General features: G+C 59.1%; 1 protein-coding gene across 3 annotated transcripts in view; it reads left to right on the plus strand.

Annotated features, from left to right (window-relative positions):
- RIPOR1 (RHO family interacting cell polarization regulator 1) overlaps window positions 1-13,422 on the plus strand; it is a 30,884-nt gene extending 17,462 nt beyond the window's left edge. For 2 of the 3 annotated variants that reach the window (XM_030956101.1, XM_030956100.1), the window contains 21 exons: window positions 1,915-2,041; window positions 3,755-3,904; window positions 4,217-4,295; window positions 4,608-4,631; window positions 5,099-5,152; window positions 5,234-5,386; window positions 5,475-5,538; window positions 5,621-5,664; window positions 5,870-5,995; window positions 6,282-6,430; window positions 6,615-6,744; window positions 7,825-8,637; window positions 8,891-9,030; window positions 9,356-9,530; window positions 9,670-9,805; window positions 9,975-10,136; window positions 10,274-10,432; window positions 10,778-10,974; window positions 11,081-11,164; window positions 11,361-11,451; window positions 12,453-12,688. In XM_030956101.1, coding sequence (XP_030811961.1) covers window positions 1,941-2,041; window positions 3,755-3,904; window positions 4,217-4,295; window positions 4,608-4,631; window positions 5,099-5,152; window positions 5,234-5,386; window positions 5,475-5,538; window positions 5,621-5,664; window positions 5,870-5,995; window positions 6,282-6,430; window positions 6,615-6,744; window positions 7,825-8,637; window positions 8,891-9,030; window positions 9,356-9,530; window positions 9,670-9,805; window positions 9,975-10,136; window positions 10,274-10,432; window positions 10,778-10,974; window positions 11,081-11,164; window positions 11,361-11,451; window positions 12,453-12,550 — 3,129 coding nt within the window. In that variant the 5' untranslated portion in view covers window positions 1,915-1,940 and the 3' untranslated portion in view covers window positions 12,551-12,688. Of the gene's footprint in view, window positions 1-1,914; window positions 2,042-3,754; window positions 3,905-4,216; window positions 4,296-4,607; window positions 4,632-5,098; window positions 5,153-5,233; window positions 5,387-5,474; window positions 5,539-5,620; window positions 5,665-5,869; window positions 5,996-6,281; window positions 6,431-6,614; window positions 6,745-7,824; window positions 8,638-8,890; window positions 9,031-9,355; window positions 9,531-9,669; window positions 9,806-9,974; window positions 10,137-10,273; window positions 10,433-10,777; window positions 10,975-11,080; window positions 11,165-11,360; window positions 11,452-12,452 lie in introns of all 3 variants that reach the window. The other variant, XM_030956099.1, reaches the window with a different exon arrangement.
- The last annotated feature ends 363 nt before the right edge of the window (window positions 13,423-13,785 follow it).

Here is a 13,785-nt window from a genome sequence, read left to right on the forward strand (position 1 = left end):
CCCTGGGAAACCCTCCTTAGAGGTCCCTCTGTGCTCCAAAGTGGCAATGAGGGCTGGAGCAAGATGGGTTGGCAGGACTGTCCTCACCCTGAACTGTGACCTGCCCCACACATGAGAGCCTTGTCTTGTGGGTGGTGGGTGCTCTCCCTATGGCTGAGCCACTGCAGCACGGGTGCCACAGGCCCTCCTCGCTCAGTGGGGAGCAGATTAAAGAGCCCTGCAGAGGGTAATCTGCCCAGGCCTGCAGGTCAGCCGGGCTGCCAGGGATTACAGCTCTTGGTAATGAGCTTAATTGGGACAGTGTTGTCCTGGAAAATGGAGGGACTGGCACCCAGATAACGCTGTGTCCGTGGGACCCGCCGAGTGGCTCCGTGGTGTGGGCTGGGACACGAGTCCCAAGGGGGAACCAGATGGACCTGCTGCCTCCTGGCTCCACTGGGATAGAGGTGAGTGGTGGTGGTGGTTAGCTTTGACTGCAAATGGCTCCGGCACATCCTGGGTGCTGCAAATCCCTGGCCCCAGCCTGGCGTGCGGGGTGGCGAGGGACACAGTGCTGGGGGGATGCCTGCCTGTGGCTGAGTGAGTGTGAGCCGTGTGGGACCAGGCTGAGCTGGGCTCCTGGCCGTGGGGAAGGAGTGGGGATGGGATGGGCATGGGATGGGGTGGGGGTGGAAGCCCCAGCAGTGCCTGTGTCGCTGGGCTGTTCACTGTCAGCCATGCTGGAGACAGGAGGAGAGGCAAAGTGAGCTCCTTAGGATGGAGGGAGGTGGCTCTGGCTCAGTCCGTCAGCCAGGGAAGCTGTGCATCCCTGGGGTCCTGCCTGGCTGTCCTCGTGGTGTGTGGCTGCTGGGCACCGTGTGGGCTCATCCCCAGCAATGCCACAGCTCTGCTCAGGGCTGGCTGGAGCAGAGGGACTGACCTGCCATCCGTGGTGGCCAGAATGAAGTGGAGCATCCTGCATCCTGCTCCTCCATGGCTGCCCTGTGGGCTGGGCTCCTTCCTGTGCACAGCTGGCACTGCTGGGGGTGGCAGGGCCAGGAGCCCTGTTCTCCCCTGCTCTTGCCTTGTCCTTTGGGCTGCCCTCCCCAAGGCCCAGCCCTGGCCAGGGCTACAGGGATGGTTCCTGTGATGCAGAGTGGCAGCCAGGTGCCAGCCCTGAGACTCAGAAAACTGCTCTATCCCTGACTGGCATCAACTGCACTGGCTCTGGTGGGGACAGGCAGTTCATGGCAGTGGTTTCAAGGTTCCTGACACTGTCACTGCCACGAGCAGAGGACAGGGTGCAGCAGCCTTGGGGCTGGACACGTGTGGCCTGCACAGACTTTCCAGGGTCTGGCAGGGGATGGCTTGGCCTTTTCTTCCCCCACGCAGAGCTCCTGGCAAAGCTGGGAACTTCCCAAAGTGCTTTGTTGTCCTTGGGTTTCCCTTCTGGTTGCTGGAGTGAGCGGAAGCAAGTGAGGAGTCAGCAAAGGGCTGGACAGCCGAGTCCAGCCCTGTGCTTTTCCTGCCCCTGCAGCAGGGTGGCACAGGTGACAACGGACATAGGAGAAGGTGGGGTTCAGGAGGAGGTGTCTGGGCTTGGGCACTGTGTAGAGTTTGCTGTGGGAAAGGCCATGGTAGGCACCAGGCATCAGCCCCTTTCTGTAACTCCCATAGGGCCAACCTGGGACACGTCTGTCTGGGTGCACCCACTGAGAGCTCCCAGTGCCCAGAGCCCCACTTCACCAAGGGCAGTATCTCTGGGGACAGCATGGGATCTATGTCCCAGTGCCACCAGGAGTGTTCTTGGACTGAGAGAGGGGCAAGTCTCCCAACCCATGGTCTGTGGGTGCTGTTCTCAGTGCTGGTGGCAGTCCCACTTGCATGTGTATCCTCACCCTGCTGCTGGTGACCCTGATGTGTCATTGTCCCCAGGGCGGCCCTCCAGGTCACACTCAACGATGTCACTGTCTGTGCGCCCGCAGCGCCGAGTCCTCGTCACCAAGATCAATAGGAGCCAGTCCTTCGCCGGAGTGAACTCATCGGCCGACCGGCCCTTCAGGTAGGAGATGGCTGCTCATGCTGCCTGCCACGGGCAATGGGGCTCTGTGGTGGGACCTGCTGTGCGTCCTGAGGCTCTTTTCCATCCAGCTGTCCCAGCATCTCCCTCAGGGATCTTTTTGGTAGCCAGGGGCTGTTGCACAGGGGGGTGCAGGAAACACTGAGGCCATGTAGGAGACAGAGCCCATCATCCCAACCTTCTGCCTGGCCGTGCTCCAGCTGGGGTGAGGACCCTGCAGCCCTGTGGCTGCTGCCACGAGAGCATGAGAGAGAGGGCAGGTGTAGCTCTCCTCATTCTTCAACCACCTCCTAAGACCTTCCCTGTGACCACCTCATAATGTTTAATGGGTGCGGTAGAGCTGGGGTGGCTTTGAAGTGTCTTGATGGCCTTGACATCCTGCGGCAGCCAGTTTCGGGGTTGAGAGCTGGTGTGAATCAGGGTTTCCTCAGGGTCACCTCAAACCCATTGTTGAAAGGTTTTACCAGCTGCCCTCCAGCTGCAGTGTGAGGAGCAGCTGTTTCCTGCTCCATCCTCTCCATCCACTGGTGATGTTATGGTCCCTTCATACCCTTCCTCCTCCTATCTGCTGAGCATCCCCACCTGCTGCACTTCCCCACCAGCCCTCTCTGCACCATCCCTAACTCCTGGCTACCGTGTTGCAGGTAGTTCTTGGGTAGCAGGCAGAGCCTCCCTGTGCTCTGACCTCCTGCCCTGCTCAACTCTGTCCCCAAGTCCTGTGCAGCCTCTGGGCCAAGTGACACTTTCCAGGTCACCAGCACATCGCTGGTGATTTGTGGGTGCTAGAGGGGGCCTCTTAGAGAAGAGTGAGGACTTTTAGATACCTGCGACCAAATGGTTGCTGGGGAGATGCTTGTGGTAGATGCCTCCAGGGACCTTGGAGGATGGGAAGGAGAAGGAACGGTGGAAATTAGGTGCTTACCCATCTCTTGGGAAGAAGCCAAGACATTAATTTCCCCACCCATGATTCAGGGAAGTGTTTTGGTCACTTCTGTGAAGAGCAGCACAGGATGGGAGGTACAGGCTGGGAAATGAGGAGCCCATGGAGTCTCCTGGGCACTGGTGGCGCGACGATGCTTGGGAAGGAGGAAGGGAAGAGCCGGTCTGAGTGATGCATTGCTGGGCTGGGGAGTGACTCCATTGCACAAGGCAGGAAGGGTGGTGTGCAGTCCCAGTGCTGGGTCGGCATCCCGCGGGTCGGCTGGGGGAGGCAGCTCCATCCAGCAGGTTTGGTGACATCTGGAGAGGCACAGCATCAGTGAGCATGTCCCTGCCCCCTGTGGCTGTGCTGGGTGATGAGGTGACAGGGCTGCTGGTCCCCAGGATGCTCCCATGCTGGACTGGGATCCTTGCCTTACCCTGGAAGCACAGGGTGGCATATTTCACCCTCCCAGAGAGAGCACTGCTATGCCCCTGGCAACCTGGGTACTGGGATGGAGCCAAGCATGCCCCTTTAGAGGGGATCCAGGGCTGTAGATGTCCCCACGGACCCTCCAGGAATTCAGTTTGATTCCAGGTGGTGCCATCTTCCTTTGCCTTGTCTCCCCCCAGCTGGCACCAGGGACCTGGTGGACCTGGCCCAGTGGACCTGGCCTCCATGCCAGAGATTGCCCTTTTCTAGAGACAGGTGCCTGGCTGGCTGGAGCACCCAGAAGGACCCTGGTGCTGTGTGCTGATCCCAGCCTCTCTCCCCAGGAATCTCTCACCTTTCACCCCCACTGTCTCCCGCAAGACTGGCTCCAGGGTCAGTAGGATGTTCTCAATGTCCCACAAATCCCCACCACCCAAGGTGCCTCAGCCCAACCGCCTGGACGAGGTGTACGAAGCTCTCAAGAAGGGCCTGACGTAAGTGCTGGGTGGGTGGAGGCTGAGAGCTCCTGAGGGGCATGGAGACAGCTTGTGACATGGCTTGGGGTTGGCAGCTCTCTGCTCCCACCAGGCAGGGACATGCCAGGTCTCTTGGGCATGTTGCCTTGGTGTCCCAGATTGTGTGGGGTCCCACATCCCATGTAGAGGCATATATGGGTTGCCACACCTGTGTGCTGGAACAGGGAGTGGGGATGTGCTGCCACGTGTGCTGGGTTGGTGTGGGCTGTGGGGAGCAGGAGCTCTGGACACAGCATCCCAACCTGACCCCCATGGTGTGGTTGCCCCCAGAGCCTACCTGGAGGTGCACCAGCTGGAACTGGAGAAGCTCAGCACACAGATCCGTGAGTCCAAGAGGAATTCACGCCTGGTGAGTGCTGCTTGGGAAGAGCCTTTTGGGCAGTGGTGCTTTGGGTAAACAGCCAGGCTTGTGGGCACAGCTGGGACAACTCGTGGTCCATCTGTGCCTGGGGCAGAGCCCGTTTCTGTGGGGCTGTAGGGGCCAGCCCAGGCTCTGGTGCTGGGTGGGGCTCCCATCCCTCTGTCATGCACTCTCCAGCCCTGGCTGGGTGCTGCATGTCCCACTGCCGTGCTATGGGTGGTGGGTGCCATGTGCTGGGTCTTCTTTGGGTGGGCAGAGCTGGCTTTGTGCTACATCTTATCCCTCTCATCTTTCCTCCAGGGCTTTCTCTCCGATCTGGATAAGGTAAGCGGGATCAGTGTCTCATCCCCCTTGTATTCCCCTTCCTTGTGCCTGGGATGTGCTACTGCCAGCCCCGCTCTGCTAGCACTGCCCTGCTGCCTTGTCCCCTGGGAAGGAGAGGGTCTGGGGCTCTGCCAGCAGGGTGGCCCAGGTGGGCAGGGGATGAAGCAGAGATGATCTTGTAACTCCTTTCAGGCAAACTGAAGTGTTTTTTAGTGAGTGCAGGGCACGGGTTAGCTCACAGGCTGGGAAAAAAGCAGCCTGGAGCCTGGCTTGGCTCCTGGAGGACCTTCTGGTGCATGGGTCTGGAGGAGGCTGCAGCACATGGGTGCTTCCCACTGGCTGCCACCCTGCAGCTCCCGGGCAGGACCCCAGCCTCAGTGCAGGGCTTGCAGAGGCCACATTGTGACCTGTGGCTCATCCACGGAGAGGCTGCACTGCTGCTCACACCATTTCCTCTGCTTTTCCAGCAAGTGAAGTCAATTGAGCGCTTCCTGCGTCGCCTGGAGTTTCATGCCAGCAAGGTGAGAGCTGGGGCAATGCTGGGGTGGCCGTGCTGTCCCCAGCCCTGTGCCTGTCACTGCAGCTCGGGCCTGTCCTTGCAGATAGATGAGCTGTATGAGGCTTACTGCATCCAGCGGCGGCTCCGTGATGGAGCCCACAACATGGTCAAGGCTTACAGCACCGGCTCGCCAGGCAGCCGGGAGGCACGCGAGAGCCTGGCCGAGGCCAGCAAGGGTTACAAGGAGTACACAGAGGTGAGGCAGCTGGCTGGCTGGGCTGACAGGGTGCTGAGTCCATGGGTGGCTGCTCATAGGTCCTGTCCATCTGTCTGTCTGTTCCCAGAACATGTGTTTGTTGGAGAATGAGCTGGAGAGCCAGCTGGGCGAGTTCCACATCCGGATGAAAGGTACCATGTCCTGCTCCATCCCTGTCCTGCTGCCTGCCTGCCTGCCTGCTGCCTGCTGACGCCCCTCTGCCTTCTCTTGCAGGATTGGCAGGCTTTGCCCGGCTTTGTGCTGGTGACCAGTATGAGGTTGGTGGGACCATATGGGTTGGGTTCTGCTCTTCCTCTGCCCTGTTGTCCTTGGGGTGTCTGAGGGGTGTAGGTGGGTGCTGGCGTGGAGGGCGTGTTGCAGGGTGGTGGTGGTGGGTGGCATGAGTCCATGGCCATGCCTAGGGACATACAGAGAGCACCCTGGGGTCATGTCTCCCCCATACCCATACCTCTGCATCCCCAGATCTTCATGAAGTATGGACGGCAGCGGTGGAAGCTGCGAGGGCGCATCGAGGTGAACAGCAAGCAGGTGTGGGACAGCGAGGAAATGGTTTTCTTGCCCCTCGTCACTGAGTTCCTCTCCATCAAGGTATAGTGCATAAAAGGACAGGGATGGGGTGGGACTGCTATCCCTCTGCATCATAGAGTCACTGAGGTCAGAAAAGATCTCTGTGATCATCAAGTCCAACTGTTAACCTAGAACTGGCAATCCCACCATTAAACTGTGTCCCCAAGTGCCACATCCACATATTTTTTGAACATTTTCGGGGATGGTGATTCTACCACTTCCCAGGGCTTCCAGCACCTCACCTAAACATTACCCTCACTGGCCCATGGTTTCATTTCCTCCTCTCCTTCCTCTCCTCCTTCTCCAGGTGACGGAGCTAAAGAGCCTGGCCAACCACGTTGTGGTGGGCAATGTGTCCTGTGAGACCAAGGACCTCTTTGCAGCTCTGCCCCAGGTAGTGGCTGTGGATATCAACGACCTGGGCACCCTCAAACTCAGCCTGGAGGTGACCTGGAAGTGAGTACCTCAGCAGGCATTGTTGGTGGCAGATGGCAGTGCAGGGGATGCCCAGCAAGAGATAACCCACCCCAGTCTGTCTCCCATCCCAAAACCAAGCTGTAATTATAGAAAACCAGAGCTGGTCTGGAGGGGGTCCTGGTGTCTTGAGACATACCCCTCACCTCCCTGCTGTCCTCCCCAGCCCCTTCGACAAGGATGACCAGCCCTCAGCAGCCAGCACTGTCAACAAGGCTTCCACAGTGAACAAGAGGTTCTCCACCTACAACCAGAGTCCGCCTGACACGCCGTCCCTGCGGGAACAGGCATTCTATGTAAGTGTGCACCAGGCAGGGCTGCTCAGGAGACATGGCCAGTGGAGGGGTCCACACAGGGATGTGCCTAGGCAACGTCTGAGAGGGTGGCACAGCTCAGGGATGGGTAGCCAGCTCCTTCCTCTCCAGCCATCCCACCAGGACTCCCCAGTACCGGCACCTGCTCCTCCCTCCCACGTTCACAGCTCCTCTTCTCTCTGCCCAAGAGCCCGGAGCGGGCAGCTGACAAGCGTGGTTGGTCCTTGCTGGACATCTTTCGGGAGACACTCTTCGAGAAGCTGTCTCAGAGCTGCTCCTGCGGCGATGTCTCCTCGGCCGAGCTCGGGAGATGGCCGCAGCAGGGCCGCGTAAGTGCGGGGCTGGAGCAGGCCAGTAGCTTAGCCCAGCGCTGTGGCCGTCCCACTGTAGCTGTAGCCGGTCCTTGCCTCCTACTCACTGTCCCTGATTCTGCCAGGCTGGATCTGGCTGGTCCTGCAGAGCTGGTCCCCAAGCTAGGGGAGCCTGGGTTCACCCCTGTGCAAGAGCTGGGCTCTAGTGAGTAGACAGCTTCTCCGTGTCCCCGTGCTGGTGGCATTGGTGTGGTACTGGTGATGGTGCTGGTGAAATGGTAATGGTGTGACGGTGCTGCTGTGGTGCTGGTGTGATGCTGTCATGGTGCTGGTGTGACTAATGTGGAATTGGCTTGGCATCGGTTCAGTGATGGTGAACCACAAAATTGGTGGTGGCCAGTGGTGTCCCCACCAGCTGGTGCTGGAGCTGTTGTTGTACTTGCAGCCACAGTGGTTGGTGTCCGTGGCTCCACGTGTTGCATCCCACTGTGCTGAGGGAATGCCGGCACCCCAAGGCTCCAGGACATATGGGGCTGTTCTTGGGGAGCTGGATTGCCTGCTGGCATTGTGTGGGATCCAGAGCTGGAAGCTGCCAGGTGTTTGCTGACCATCCTGCTGTGTCAGCAGAGCCATGGCAGCCTCAGTGCCCTCCAGCTCTGATCAATCCTGCCCCTGCTTGACACGCAAACGGCTGGAGGACATGGGGCAGCAGGAGCAGGGTCTCAGCTGACAGCATTCTCCCCCTCTCCAGAATATGCTGCGGCGCCAAGAGGAGCTGGAGAACGGCACAGCCTGGTCCATCTCCTCGGAGTCCTCAGATGACTCCTCCAGCCCCCAGCTGTCCAGCAGTGCCCGCCATGCCACACACAAGCCCATCGTGCAGCCTGAGGTGCAGGCCTCTGCCCCTGCCATCGAGATCTCCTTCTCCCAGCAACCAGAGGAGGCTGATGCCGTGCTTGGGGCTAGTGGCAGCAGTGTCCCCTCTGCCGGGACCCAGATGGAGGAGCAGAGCAGCCGTAAGAAGGACACGGTGGCCAACGGGCATGTGCCCTACTCCCGGACTCTGAGCCACATCAGCGAGGCCAGCGTGGATGCCACAATGGAGGTCAAGACTGTGGAGAACCCTTGGGAGCCTGCACCCAGCACAGAGGACACAGGGATGGGCAAGCAAGATGCACACCCTCTGCCTGGTGCTGCAGTGGCAGCTGCTGTGGCAGGGCAGGACAGGGCCACTGAGGCCAAGCCTCGTGCCTCCGTGGCATGGGCCACCTCCTGCGAGGAGGAGGCTGGCAGTGCAGAGCCAGTGCAGAGCCAGGCGCCAGCACAGAGTGACTATGGCACCGGGATCCCCACAGCACTGGCACAAGCCTCTGCAGAAGAGAGGCCCATCCCAACCCCACCACTGCCCACCAGCCTCCCTGAGGTGCCACGGGGGAAGATGGTGGATTCAGGTCTGGAGGAGGCAATTGGCCTCCTGGGCTCAGCTCTGGATGACTATCGGGGACAGTTCCCGGAGCTGCAGCCCCTCGAACGGGAGCTCAAACGTCTGGAGGAGATGCTGCTGGTGAGGGGCCCCCAGGGGTGTCATGGGGTGAGGGTGACAGGGTCATCCTGGCTGGCAGTGCCTGGGGATGATGGGGACAGGGCCAGCCATGGTGGCAGTGCTCAGAGGCAATGGAGACAATACCATCCCTGCTGGCAGTGCCCCTGGGTGGTGGGGATGCAGCCATCCGTGATGGCATAGCCCGGTAATGCGGGTGGCAGGGCTGTCTTGGCTGGTGAGCCAGGATCCAACTCCACCATGCCTTCCTCCACAGCAGAAGCAAGGTGTCTTCCTCAGCCGGGCCTCCAGCATCAGCCTGACAGTGGAGCATGCACTGGAGAGCTTCAGCTTCCTCAACACCTCTGACATGGAGGACTCAGAAGGCTCTGAGGAGGAGCCTCTCCAAGATGAGAGGTGCACAGTGGGGCTTATGGCATGGGGCACAGGGCAGGAGATGGCATTGGAGCAGTTGGAATGGGGGATGTTTAAGGGTGCCCAAGCATATTTAGATCTGTTCATCACAGCTTAGGGAAGGTCTAGGTCAAGAACCAGCATCTAGGTTAAGAACCTGTACCTGGTTCCTTCTGGTGGCATAATGTCACCCTGCAGCTCTCCATGAGATGTGGGCTGGAGGCAGTCCTTGGGCCCCTGGGACTTGTCCTCTGCCCTGTGGGTGGGGAAGGGCCAGGTCCAGGTGTCCTGTGCTGATCCACTGCCTTGATCTGTCCCTGGCTTGCAGGAGGGCTGGCAGACCCCTGCGCAGCACCAGAGCCCCCAGCGCTGGCGAGATGGGGGCAGATGACACCGGAATGTGCAGTGGTTCTGAGGCCAGCACTGACCCCATGAGCACCGGCAATGAGTTCCTGGATAAGGCTCTGGTGCTTCACCTCAACAACTGCAACCGCCTGCTGCTGGTGAGGACCAGGGAGCAGGGGACACCCTGGGGCAGGCTGTATGTATCCCCTTGAAGGGGGTCTTGCTGCAGCCTGGAGGCTGTGATGTGGGCAGTGAGAGCTCTGTCCCTGAAGTCCCCGGTTTGGCTGTGCCTTGCAGAAGCTGGGCACCTTTGGTCCCCTGCGGTGCCAGGAGATGTATGCCCTGGACAGGCTGCTGCGGGAGTCCCAGGTGCTGGAGATCGTGTGCCAGCTGACAGAGGAGCGCGCAGGAGCAGCCACCTCGGCCGCTGATGGTAAAAAAACACAGCTGAGGGGACCCTCTGTGCCATCCTGGAGGCTGTGTGAAGTCTGTGTCCCCTTGTTGGCATGGCTGGGCAGCGATGGACCATGCCAGACAGAGGGCAGGAGTCACCTGCCTGCTGCCATGGCCTCAGGGAGGTCTGACAGTGCCTGTCCCCACAGTGGTGCAGTTCTCAACACGGAAGGAGGGAGTGCTGCCCCTTTGGGACCTCTGTGTGGATGTGCCCAATGTCTACACCTGCCCTGTGGAGCGGTTCCTGCAGGTGCTCAGTGCCCAGTATGCAGCTCCCATCAGTGAGCAGCACTCTGGTTTGGCTGATATTGGTGAGTGGGTGCCCAGGGGTGTTTGGGGAGTTGCCAGCCTCACTCAGTGACCATGAGTGGGAGGATATGGGTGCCAGGAGCTCCACAGAGGAGTGACCATGGCTGCTGCACATTGTGATCCTGATTCTTTCCCACAGTGTGTGTGAAACTGGTGGAGGACATGCTGAACCGGCGGCTGCCCCGGCGGCCCGGCAGTGCCCAGAGTGAGCAGGTCACCATCTTCCAGTACTGGAGCCACTTTGAGTCACTTGGTGCCCTGGTGCTTGACACCTACATGATGGAGCTGGCAGAGGAAGGTGGGTGTCCTCCCACCCTCCTTAGGTCCTGGGATGGGGTGCCAGAGTATCACCATAGTGATTGATCACCCTGCAGAAGTGCCATGACCATTCTGGGGCATCACCAAGAGGCTCAGCCATCCTTGGGGTGGGCAAGTCAGTCTGATCTAGAGTGCAGCCCAGTCCCATGCTGCCTTTTGATATCCTTGCTGTAGGTCCCCCAGTGTCTTGGGGAGCAATTCCATGCATTGGCACCTTGTGTGGGGCCCACTCTGCCCAGTATGGATCTGAGGTGCCCGAGGATGGGTGGCAGGGGTGTGGGGGCAGTGCTGTGTGAGTCCCCACACCTTGGATGGCTTCCTGCAGCCCTGCTGGCACAGAACCTCAACTCGGACGACCAGGACGTGGTGCTGCGTGCCCTGAAGCGCATGCCCGAGGGCCGCCTGAAGAAGGAGGGACTGAAGGCGCTGAGCCTGCTCCTCGTGGAGGGCAACAGCAAAGTGGTGAGCGCCGTGTCAGCCCAGCTCCGCAGCCTGGCAGAAAACCCCCGCTTCCGCCAACGGGTACGTGCTGGGCAAGCCAGGGATGACGTGGGCTGGTGCCACAGCCCCCGGGGTGCTGCCCCTGCTCTGCTACAGATGGCGGCACTGACTCCCCCATCTCCCCCAGGCCCTCGTATGTTTCCTGGAGCAGCTGGAGGATGAGGAGGTGCAAACACGTGTGGCAGGGTGTGCGGCGCTGGGCTGCTTGAAGGTGAGGGATATGAGGAGGAGGCAGCAGGGCTGCATGTTCCAGGGGAAGAGGAAACACAATGAGGAGGAAAAGAAAGAGGATGAGGGGCTTTTCTGCACCATGGGGCTGCAGCGCCCTCTGCTACCCTCCCCATCTGGCTGTGTTCCTGCTCCAGCCTTGACAGCCAAAACTCATTTCCTTGTCCCTTCTTCTGCAGGCCAAGGAGAGCATCGAGCAGCTCGTTTACCTGTGCCAAACCGACAAAGAGCCTGTGCGGGAGGCAGCCAAGCAGAGCCTGATGCTGTGTGGTGAGTGTCTTGCTGCTTCTCTGCTTGCTCCCCACCCACAGCATCCCAAGTGGCATCTCCTGGTGCCAGCAGTGCCCACAGGAGATGGGGCTCCATGGCTACCCCACGCACTCTGGTTCATTATGCCCCAAGCTCTGCCAGGCAAGAACAAGCTGGCAGCAAGGGCCAGGCATCCTGCAGCCACAGCACTAAGCCTGGTTGTTATTTATTATTTGCTAGATGGCCCTGAGAGAACCATCTGAGTGTGTTTCTAGGCCTCCAGATCGTGGCAGCTGCTGCACAGGTTGGGACACGTGAGCTGTCCTCGTATCCCTTGTCCCTGCTCCGGCTGCTTTGCTCACGAATGTCTCTGTCTTAGAGCCTGTCAGCTGTGTCACGTTTTGGAGTCTGTGTGTCTTGGTTGTTGATAGTGCACATCCCACTGGCACCCTGACACATGTAGATGCCTTGTGTCCTATGTCCCAGCAGATTGTCCATGTCACCATCTCTTGCTGGGGATGGCTGCTGCAGGCAGATTTGCAGGCAGAGCTCAGAGTGAGCCTGTAGCATGGATGTGTGCATCCCTGTGTGTGCCTGGGGGTTCTTGGGGAGCCCTTGTGACCCCCATGCCAGTGCATGCAGATGTGCACAGCTGTTGGAGCCACCAGAGGTGGCACAGCCCTGAGCACTGGTACCTTGGCCCCAAGTGAGGGTCTCCACAAGCCAACTGTCCTGCAGCTGAAACCCAGGTTAACCCTGTCCTGCATGGGCAGCTGAGAACGGGATTTGCAACTTCTGAATCGGGAGCTCCGGGGACTTTTTGATCCAGATCCCAGCTGGGACCTGCCCAGGGGTGTGCTAGAGAGAACGAGAGAGATTTCCATGCTGTGGCCATAGCACGCAGGCTCAGCTCTACCAGATTTTAGGCATGTTTCCCTGGAAAGACCAGGGTAGGTGGCCAAGGATTGGAAGGGGACAGAACTTCTGCAGTTTTTATCACTGACCATGGCATGTACTTGCAGGGGAAGACGGTAAATCAGCTCACCGGCGACTGGAGGAGACCCTGGATAGCCTCCCGCGGATCTTTGCACCAGCCAGCATGGCCAGTACAGCTTTCTGAGACCCACGCACACCCGCCTGCCACCCCTGAGGGCAAAGGCACTGCTGGGCCACCCGGGCTTGCACGGACTGGGGACCCGGCAGCTCCGCTCCCGGCAGCACACCACAGTATTACCCCGCCCGCCTGCCGGCAGCTCGCCATGGCCGCACACTGCCTTACGGAGCACCGCTTCCCTGTCCCCGGCCACCGGCCCCACAGGTGCCACCTCCACACCACTGGGCAGGGGGCTCGCTACACATCCCACCCTCTGATCGCTATTTAAAGTACCCAGGGAGTCCACCCTTCCTGCCCCCCTCGTCCGCTACAGCTGCCAGGACTGGGATGGCGGGAGAGGTACCGGATTGCTCTGCCTCCTCTTGCCTTCCTCTTGCTCGAGGGCACGCGCCCTGTCCCAGAAGGACCTGCACTTTGGAAACCTTGCTGTTTCTTTCCAGGAGCTGCCAGGGCCATGGGGACTGCTGCCCTCTGCCACCTGGAGTCCCCAGGACTTAAATAAAATGAAATATAAGATATTAATATATTCTGCTGGCGTTTCTTCTTTCCAGCTCCACGTGCTCCTGTCCCTCCCTGGCTTGTGGCTGTAGGAGTGTAGTGAGATGTGGCCTCAGCCCAGAGCCTTTCCTGGCCTGTTGGAAAGTGCTGTGGAGGGCAGGGGCAGGAGGAACGATAGAGGGATGGACAGACGGATGGACAGAAGCTGCCACCTTTTTTTTTTGTTTGTTTTGTTTTATTTTATTTTTTATTTACAGATTTTTGCAGAAAAACAAAAGCAAAAAATTCTTTTCTATATTGTCTCTATAAATCTATATATAATGTAATTACAGAGAATGACTAATTTTGATTTTAAAGCAGAAATAAAAACCTTTAAAGAGTGTTGGTGTCGCTGTAAGGGTGTTTCTTTGGTCCCAGTGCCCTGGGGCAGGGCAAGTTGAGTGTCAGCATAGCTGCCTGGAGGGGATGGTAACAGGGGATGTCATGGGAAATAATTGTGATTTCTGGCCCTGCAACGCAGCCAAATGTTGCCAAAATTTCGCTGCTGGGCATGGGATGCATCACCCAAGGTAGTAGGAGGTGGCCACACAGGATGGGGACCACCAAAACCAGGGCTGCCCTGGGAATGGAAACAGCAGTGTGTGTGTGTGTGTGTGTGTGTGTGTGTGTGTGTAAATCCACACGTTCCCCATCTCCATCTAGGCTCCTGTTGGTTATCTAGGCCCTGACTCCAGTTTGGACCA

Source organism: Camarhynchus parvulus, chromosome 11 (assembly GCF_901933205.1).
Source record: "Camarhynchus parvulus chromosome 11, STF_HiC, whole genome shotgun sequence".
NCBI classification, from domain to species: domain Eukaryota; kingdom Metazoa; phylum Chordata; class Aves; order Passeriformes; family Thraupidae; genus Camarhynchus; species Camarhynchus parvulus.